Genomic DNA, 9,265 nt, shown 5'->3' on the forward strand with positions numbered 1-9,265 from the left:
TTATTAGACAAGGGGCCCCAGATTGAATAATGTCTCCAAATACATGCTCTGCCATTAGAGAGTGTGAGTTATGGCCTACACTTGCACGCTACCGTGAGTATATTGATGTCCAACACGTAACCATGGCTCCCTCTGCGGCATGTACAGTACATCCTAACCGTAGGCTATGATCCTAATGGCAATCAGTCTAATGGGCTCTCCTCAAAAGTAGTGCACTATGTAGGGAATAGGGAGGCATTTGGGATGTAACCATGGATTTCCTCTGGCTCTCTCCTTGAGAATGATAAATTGTACCCTATTCTACCCTAGTACTCTACTATATTAAGCATAAGAGAAGGGAATCTACTGCTAAGTTGTAGTCTATATTAAGTTAATTGTATGGCATAGCAACATATTTTATAAATGTTTTWAAATTGTTTACCTTTATTTAGCTAGGCAAGTCAGTTAAGAACAAATTCTTATTTACAATGACGACCTACCCTGGCCAAACCCGGACGACGCTGGGCCAATTGTGCGCGCCCTATGGGACTCCCAATCAAGGCTGGATGTATGCTCTTACATTTTGCTACAGTGGGATGGAAAATGCCCAAGTCATGCAGTCATCATTGTCATTGGGGTCAACTGGTTCCGGTACTAACTCACAGGAATCAATCTATGTATACAAAAAGAGCTTTATTCAGATATGTAACTTATTTTACATTAAAAGTATCAGTACTGTGTCATTTTTTTCTAAGGACATTTCAAGCCATCAGAACATGAAGAGACCGCAATACACCACAAAGAAAGAAGATATGGTAATCAAGAAACCAGGGGACTTTCAAACATAACTTGATTTCAGTTACTGAACCCTAACAAATGAATACATTAACATAAAAGTATGTTGAAACGGTGAGCCTAATATCCCTCGTCTTAGACATTAATAAGAGCATAAATACAGAAGATAAAGACCAGGGCTGCAGAGAGAGAGAGAGAAGTCATGGGCTAGGGGCATCCTGGAAGCAGCCTGTAGCCCAGATCACCAGACCTGGCCGTGAGACTATCTTGTCTGAGCTAGCTGGCTGGTTGTCACACAGGGTGAATGGAATGACCCAGTGAACAGCCAGCCCCAGGTCTGTTCCACTCGTCTCCGCTCCAGACAGCCCTGTAGTCTCAGTCAGCAGTGTCAGGATACCACGATCTAATGGTGTCAGTGTCTCCGGTCCAACGCTAGCTACACAGCCAGTCTGTTGATGTTGAAGATTTTGACAGAGTGGTCTGCCCCTGCACTGGCTAGCTGTACCCAAGAGCTGCCTGCTGCTGTGACGCTGCCCTCGCCCCTGCCTTCCTCCTCACCCCCCTGGCCGGCTCGGCCCGCCCTCGGCCTCCAGCGCAGCCTCTTCACCGTCAGCGAGTGACTCTGACTGGAGGGGGGAAGCGTTGTCAAGGAAACAACACAGAGTGGTGACATACTGTACGACAGTCATAGCGTATCATTGTGTTGTCTCCATACTGTACTAGTCATAGTGTATCATTGTGTTATGTCTCCATACTGTACTACAGTCATAGTGTATCATTGTTGTGTCTCCATACTGTACTACAGTCATAGTGTATCATTGTGTTGTGTCTCCATACTGTACTAGTCATAGTGTATCATTGTGTTGTCTCCATACTGTACTAGTCATAGTGTATCATTCGTTGTGTCTCCATACTGTACTACAGTCATAGTGTATCATTGTGTTGTGTCTCCATACTGTACTAGTCATATTATGTCATCAGCAGTGTGTGTTGTCTCCGTACTGTACTAGTCATGTGTATCATTGTGTTGTCTCCGTACTGTACTATCAGTCATGCGTATCATGTGTTTGTGTCTCCGTACGTTACACAGTCTTTCTCTAAGATGGATTTATGATATCATAAACAATATATGATCAAAGTGCGCTCTAGTGTTGTTTTCTTATTACTTCTTAAGCTAATCTAATCCCATACGCGGTACCACTATGCTCGACTAATTGCTAAAATCATATGTGTTGTGTTATCGCTCGCCGCACACTACTCTATTCAGTAAGAGCGGAAAAAACTTCTTCTTATTTAGTGTGTATGCTGCATTTCATTCGAATACAGATAGCATATGTAGTGCTTTCGCCATTACTTATGTACTAATCACATAGTGTATCATTGTGATAATTCAGTATCATTCAGTGTGTCTACTCGTCAGGTATGTTGTTATATCTACGTATCCATATATGTATGTGTGTGCCCATTTAAGATTTGTATCATTTTGCTGTTCTGTTTCTCCATACTGTACTAGTCAGTGTATCATTGTGTTGTGTCTACCTCAAGCAGACTGTATGTAAATGAGGTTGTTAGGCACATGGTAATATATAAGAATGAATTATATTTCTAGGGTTTGAGGTCAACCATGGTTGCATGATGAGTAGTGTAATATGCCTGAGACCTAAAGACTTGTGTTAGCTCCCTGAGTGTGTCACATACAGACATAATGCACAAAAATAAAACCTGTTGAAGCATAGACGTTCTCATATGAAATTTCCAAAGGTGCTGAATCTGCTAAATGTTGTTTTATACAGTAGCAGAGGAATAAACGTTCACAGATCAGGTAACATTACAACCTTGTTAGAACATTCCACAGGCGTTGGCCTTCAGTCCACAGATTTCCCTTCCTTCTCTTCATGACTCAGTGGAAACGGCAGCCGGTGGGGCCTTCACAAAAAGAGCCTGTTGATTGCAATTTCCTCTTCAATAACCCTCCAATCAATACACAGCTATTCAAACCCACTTGAGGATGGTCTTTCGCTGGCTACCTTCCAGATGCCACCTTATTCCCTATATAGTGCACTACTTTTGACCAGGACCCTTAGGGTAGGGAATAGGGTCCACTTTGGACGTACTCTCAGCAGAGTCATAAAAACTCCTGCCTAAAGAGTCAGAGTACCCTTTGGGGTATTTTTCTATTAGATATGTTGTCTTGAGGCTTCAGCGTAGAATAATGGAACCAGTGCTTATAGGACAGCTGGACTAAAGGCCTGTAGTTAGTCAGTGCCAAAAGGTGTGTGTGCGGGGGGGTATTTTAGAAACTGAAATGTGTGATGAATACTTGGGATTGTGTGTTTATGCATGCATACCGGTGTGTGTGTCTAAAGGATACGAGGAGTCTGTTTCTCCATATCTGGTCCAGTCTGATGCTCCAGCAGGCTCCTCACTGGGTTCCCACTTATACAGCAGGACCTGACCACTCTCCAGTCCCACCGCCAGCAGATAGCTGGAGGAACATACATGAATCAAACTTATTGTCCCAGATGGACATGTGGTTAACAGGCAGGCTTATTGTCCCAGATGGACATGTTTAACAGGCAGGCTGATTGTCCCAGATGGACATGATGGTTACAGGCAGGCTTACAGCTAGACATGTATAATAGTTCAACAGATCACACAAAAGGCTAAATAACACAGAAACGTCATCAACTTTAGAAGCCAGCTGGAAAAATAAAACGTCCATGTGGAAACAAAGTGCATGTGGAAATAAAGTGCATGTGGAAATAAAACATCCATGTGGAAACAAAGTGCATGTGGAAAAAACGCATGTGGAAATAAAAACGCATGTGGAAATAAAACGCATGTGTAAATAAAGTGCATGTGGAAATAACGTGCACGTGGAAATAAAGTGCATGTGGAAATAAAGTGCATGTGCAACTCAAAGATGGTTCCTGGGCCATAGACAGACAGCACACACAGGTGGCACACAAGGGAAGCTACACACTCCATCCATACACACTACCATCAAGATACGAAACCCTAGGAACTCTTGTTGATCTGAAAACGATTGGATAGGTCAACAGCTAAAGCTTCCCTATGCCTTCTGATAGGCTGCGTATACATTTCAACCATATTGCTTCAGAGCTCGTGCTGCTAGGCGACCTAAATTTGAACATGCTCACACCCCAGCCCCTACAATCTAAGCTTGAGCCCTCAATCTCACACAAATCATCAATGAACCTACCAGGTACCACCCAATCCCGTAAACACGGGTACCCTCATAGATATCATCCAACTAACTTGCCTCCAAATACACCTCTGCTGTTTTCAACCAAGATCTCACGATCACTGCCTCATGCCTGCATCGTAATGGGTCAGCGGTCAAACGACCTCCACTCATCACTGTCAAACGCTCCCTGAAACACTTCAGCGAGCAGGCCTTTCTAATCGACCTGGCCGGGGTATCCTGGAAAGATATTGATCTCATCCCGTCAGTAGAGATGCCTGGACATTTTTTTTAAAAATGCCTTCCTCACCATCTTGAATAAGCCTCACCATCTGAATAAGTCCCATTCAAGAAATTTAGAACAGGAACAGATATAGCCCTTGGTTCTCTCCTGACCTGACTGCCCTTAACCAACAAAAACATCCTATGGCGTTCTGCATTAGCATCGAACAGCCCCGTGATATGCAACTTTTCAGGGAAGCCAGAAACCAATATACACAGCAGTTAGAACAGCCAAGGCTAGCTTTTTCAAGCAGAAATTTGCTTCCTGCAACACAAATTCAAAAAAGTTCTGGGACACCGTAAAGCGCATGGAGAATAACACCTCCTCCCAGCTTCCAACCGCTTGAAGATAGGAAACACTGTCACCACCGACAACCCACTTATAATTGAGAATTTCAATAAGCATTTTTCTACGGCTGGCCATGCTTTCCACCTGGCTCTACCCCTACCCCGGACAACAGCACTGCCCTCCCTCTGCTAATCGCCCAAGCCTTCCCCATTTCTCTTTCTCCAAATACAGTCAGCTGATGTTCTAAAAGAGCTGCACAAATCTGGACCCTTACAAATCAGCCGGGCTAGATAATCTGGACCCTTTCTTTCTAAAACTATCTGCTGAAATTGTGGCCCCCTATTACTAGCCTCTTCAACCTCTCTTTCGTGTCGTTTGAGATTCCCAAAGATTGGAAAGCAGCTGCGGTTATCCCCCTCTTCAAAGGAGGGGGGACACTCTTGGACCTAACAGCTACAGAACCTCTATATCTATCCTAGCCCTGCCTTTCTAAGTCTTCGAAAAGCCAAGTTCAACAAACAGATTACCGCCATTTCGAACCCACGCATACCTTCTCCGCTATGCCAGTCTGGTTTCAGGAGCTGGTCATGGTGCACCTCGAGCCACGCTCAAGGTCCATCAACGATATCTTAACCGCCATCTCGATAGGAAAACAATTACTGTGCAGCCGTATTCATTGACCTGGGCCAAGGCTTTTGACCTGTCAATCAACCACTCTCATCGGCAGACTCGACAGCCTTGGTTTCTCTAATGATTTGCCTCGCCTGGTTCACACACTACTTCTCTGATCGAGTTCAGTGTGTCAAATCGGAGGGTCTGTTGTCCGGGCCTCTGGCAGTCTCTATGGGGGTGCCACAGGGTTCAATTCTATTGGACCGACTCTCTTCTCTGTATACATCAATGATGTCGCTCTTGCTGCTGGTGATTCTCTGATCGCACCTCTACGCAGACGGACACTATTCTGTATACCTTCTGGCCTTCTTTTGACACTGTGTTAACAACGCCTCCAGGCGAGCTCTCAATGCCATACAATCTTCCTTCCGTGGCCTCGCAATTGGCTGCTTAAATACAAGTAAAACTAATGCATGCTCTTCACACCGATCGCTGCCTGCACCTGCCCGCCTGTCCACATCACTACTCTGGACGGCTCTGATTAGAATATGTGGACAACTACAAATACCTAGGTGTTGGTTTAGACTGTAAACTCTCCTTCCAGACTCACATCAAACATCTCCAATCCAAAGTCAAATCTAGAATTCTTCCTATTCCGCAACAAAGCATCCTTTACTCATGCTGCCAACCATACCCTTGTAAAACTGACCATCCTACCAATCCTCGGACTTCGGTGATGTCATTTACAAAAATAGCTCCAAAACCCTACTCAATAAATTGGATGCAGTCTATTCACAGTGCCATCCGGTTTGTCACCAAGCCCCATATACTACCCACCCACTGGACCTGTACACTCTCGTTGGCTGGCCCTCCTTCATACTCGTCGCCAAACCCACTGGTTCCAGGTCATCTAACAAGACCTGCTAGGTAAAGTCCCCCCTTATCTCAGCTCGCTGGTCACCATAGCAGCCACCTACCTGTAGCACGCGCTCCAGCAGGTATATCTCTCTAGTCACCCCCAAACCAATTCTTCCTTTGGACGCCTCTCCCTTCCAGTTCTCTGCTGCCAATGACTGGACACGAACTACAAAATCTCTGAAACTGGAAACACTTATCTCCCTCACTGCTTTAAGCACCAGCTGTCAGAGCAGGCTTCATAGATTACTGCACCTGTACATAGCCCATCTATAATTTAGCCCAAACACTACTTCTTTACCTACTGTATTATTTATTTATTTTATTTTGCTCCTTTGCACCCATTATTTCTGTCTCTACTTTGCGCTTTCTTCCACTGCAAACCAACCATTCCAGTGTTTTTTAGTTTTATTTTACTTGCTGTTTGTATTCACTTCGCCTCCCATGGCCTCTATATCATTTTTTATTTATTTATACATATATTTGTTTGCCTTCACCTCCCTTATCTCACCTCACTTGCTCACATTGTATATAGACTTATTTTTTTCACTGTATTATTGACTATATGTTTGTTTTACTCCATGTGTAACTATGTGTTGTTGTATGTGTCGAACTGCTTTGCTTTATCTTGGCCAGGTCGCAATTGTAAATGAGAACGTGTTCTCAATTTGCCTACCTGGTTAAATAAAGGTTAAATAAATAAATAAATAATACCTATCCAATTGCAGGCCTACAGTAGCGTCTAGGGTGAAGGGGGCTAGTGGTTCAATTGGAATTCAGAAAATAAGCGCTGCCTCAGTATTGTACCTGTTGCCGGGGCACAGGATGGGGCAGAAGGAGACAGCAGTGGCCGAGTCTCCTACGTCTAATATGGAGGAACAGGGCCGGATGACTGGGGGTTCATCAGGGGTCACACTGGCCTCAGAACTACTGCAGTCCCCCCACACTATCACCTGTAGAGAGAAACTTGAATTAAGTTATACTGGAACATCACACTAACACAGACTGTGTGTAGGTCCCAGGTGGTATCCTATAGCCTATGTAGTTCTATGGGCCCTGGTCAAAAGTAGTAAAGGGAAAAGTTTGCATTCGGGATGCAACCTATGATGAACAGTATTTTACTGCCTCTTCCTTACCATTGTGACCTTTACTTACTGAGGAGCTCATTTGTAAGGAACAACCTTTGAAGGCTGATGATGGTTTGAGATCAGCACATCATTATGTTTCATGCCAATCTTGCATTGACGTCAAAGGACTCTGAAGCTGGGGATCAGGGACTGTTTCAAAAAGGTTCTCAGAGGAGAAGTTCTGCTCTAGGATTGGACCCACCCACCCTCTTATTCATCATGATTTAAATGACAAAACTGATCCTTGATCAGTACTCCTTCTCTGAGAAACTTTGTGAACACACGCTCAGACCTAAGTGAATAGACGTTGAAGTCCGGAGAATACAAGCTACCTCTACTAACAACACTACGGTCTTGCTGTTGTAGAATAATTACCTTCTTGTCCCGACTCGACGTCACAAAGTACTTGTTGTCGGCGCTCCAGTCACATGACCATATGATGCGCGTGTGTACGGCCGTGTCCTTCCTGGTAGATGTGTACAAGGAGAAATGGGGTTCTGGACAGGGGAGACACACACAGGCACAATAAATACCCATCTACCTTGCACTTTGCATTAGTATTGAACCACAAAACGTTCTAAAACAGTACATAACTGCTCAGTGGTAACAATGAATCTCTCCACTGACACACTGCACTGACACAAACTAAACCCAAAGCCTCAGTTCCTCCTCTCCATGATGTCTGTCATTAATGTTGGTTGTGACACACTGTTCTGTGTTGTTCCAGCAGCCAACAATCTAGAGAGACACTGCTGTCTGTGTAGTTCCAGCAGCCAGCCACAGCATTGTTTTCCCCCTCTAGAAAGGTTGTTCGTGTTCAGGCTGTCTGTCTCTGTATCAGCCCACCTCCAGACAATAACACACAACACAGACCCAGACTTACAAAACACGGACCCAGACACACAAAACACGGAGCCAGACACACAAAACACAGACCTAGACACACAACACAGACCCACATGATTAATCTGGTTGTAAGTCTTAGGGATGCGCATTTGACAATTTTTTACTGTTCGAGTACTCACATGTTTATTATTATGCCCATTGTCCAACAGTTTGTATAGGCATGTTTCTAGTCCCACAGTTTGTATAGGCATGTTTCTAGTCCCACAGTTTGTATAGGCATGTTTCTAGTCCTCACACGTAATGGTATAGGGCATGTTTCTAGTCCCAGTTTGTATAGGCATGTTTCTAGTCTACAGTTTGTATAGGCATGTTTCTAGTCCCCCACAGTTTGTATAGGCATGTTTTTCTAGTCCACAGTTTGTATAGGCATGTTTCTAGTCCCACAGTTTGTATAGGCATGTTTCTAGTCCACACAGTTTGTATAGGCATGTTTTCTAGTCCCACAGTTTGTATAGGCATGTTTCTAGTCCACAGTTTGTATAGGCATGTTTCTAGTCTCACAGTTTGTATAGGCATGTTTCTAGTCTCACAGTATGTATAGGCATGTTTCTAGTCCCACAGTTTGTATAGGCATGTTTCTAGTCTCACAGTATGTATAGGCATGTTTCTAGTCTCACAGTTTGTATAGGCATGTTTCTAGTCCCACAGTTTGTACTGGAATGGTTTTCTAGTCCCACAGTTTGTATAGGCATGTTTCTAGTCTCACAGTTTGTATAGGCATGTTTCTAGTCCACAGTTTGTATAGCATGTTTCTAGTCTCACAGTTTGTATAGGCATGTTTCTAGTCCCACAGTTTGTATAGGCATGTTTCTAGTCTCACAGTTTTGTATAGGCATGTTTCTAGTCCACAGTTTGTATAGGCATGTTTCTAGTCCCACAGTTTGTATAGGCATGTTTCTAGTCCACAGTTTGTATAGGCATGTTTCTAGTCTCACAGTTTGTATAGGCATGTTTCTAGTCTCACAGTTTGTATAGGCATGTTTCTAGTCCCACAGTTTGTATAGGCATGTTTCTAGTCCCACAGTTTGTATAGGCATGTTTCTAGTCCACAGTTTGTATAGGCATGTTTCTAGTCCACAGTTTGTATAGGCATGTTTCTAGTCCTCTACAGTTTGTATAGGCATGTTTCTAGTCCCACAGTTTGTATAGGCATGT

General features: G+C 43.9%; 1 protein-coding gene across 2 annotated transcripts in view; it reads right to left on the reverse strand.

Annotated features, from left to right (window-relative positions):
• Positions 1-653: 653 nt before the first annotated feature.
• Positions 654-9,265, reverse strand: part of LOC111955913 (elongator complex protein 2) — a 62,812-nt gene continuing 54,200 nt past the window's right edge. The window contains exons 19-22 of one of the 2 annotated variants that reach the window (XM_023976292.1): positions 7,580-7,701; positions 6,885-7,030; positions 3,146-3,259; positions 654-1,400 (exon numbers count right to left, since the gene is read on the reverse strand). In XM_023976292.1, the coding sequence (XP_023832060.1) occupies positions 1,211-1,400; positions 3,146-3,259; positions 6,885-7,030; positions 7,580-7,701 (572 nt within the window). In that variant the 3' untranslated portion in view covers positions 654-1,210. Of the gene's footprint in view, positions 1,401-2,543; positions 2,716-3,122; positions 3,260-6,884; positions 7,031-7,579; positions 7,702-9,265 lie in introns of those variants that run through there. The other variant, XM_023976293.1, reaches the window with a different exon arrangement.

The sequence above is a fragment of the Salvelinus sp. IW2-2015 genome, linkage group LG31, assembly GCF_002910315.2.
Source record: "Salvelinus sp. IW2-2015 linkage group LG31, ASM291031v2, whole genome shotgun sequence".
Lineage (NCBI taxonomy): Eukaryota > Metazoa > Chordata > Actinopteri > Salmoniformes > Salmonidae > Salvelinus > Salvelinus sp. IW2-2015.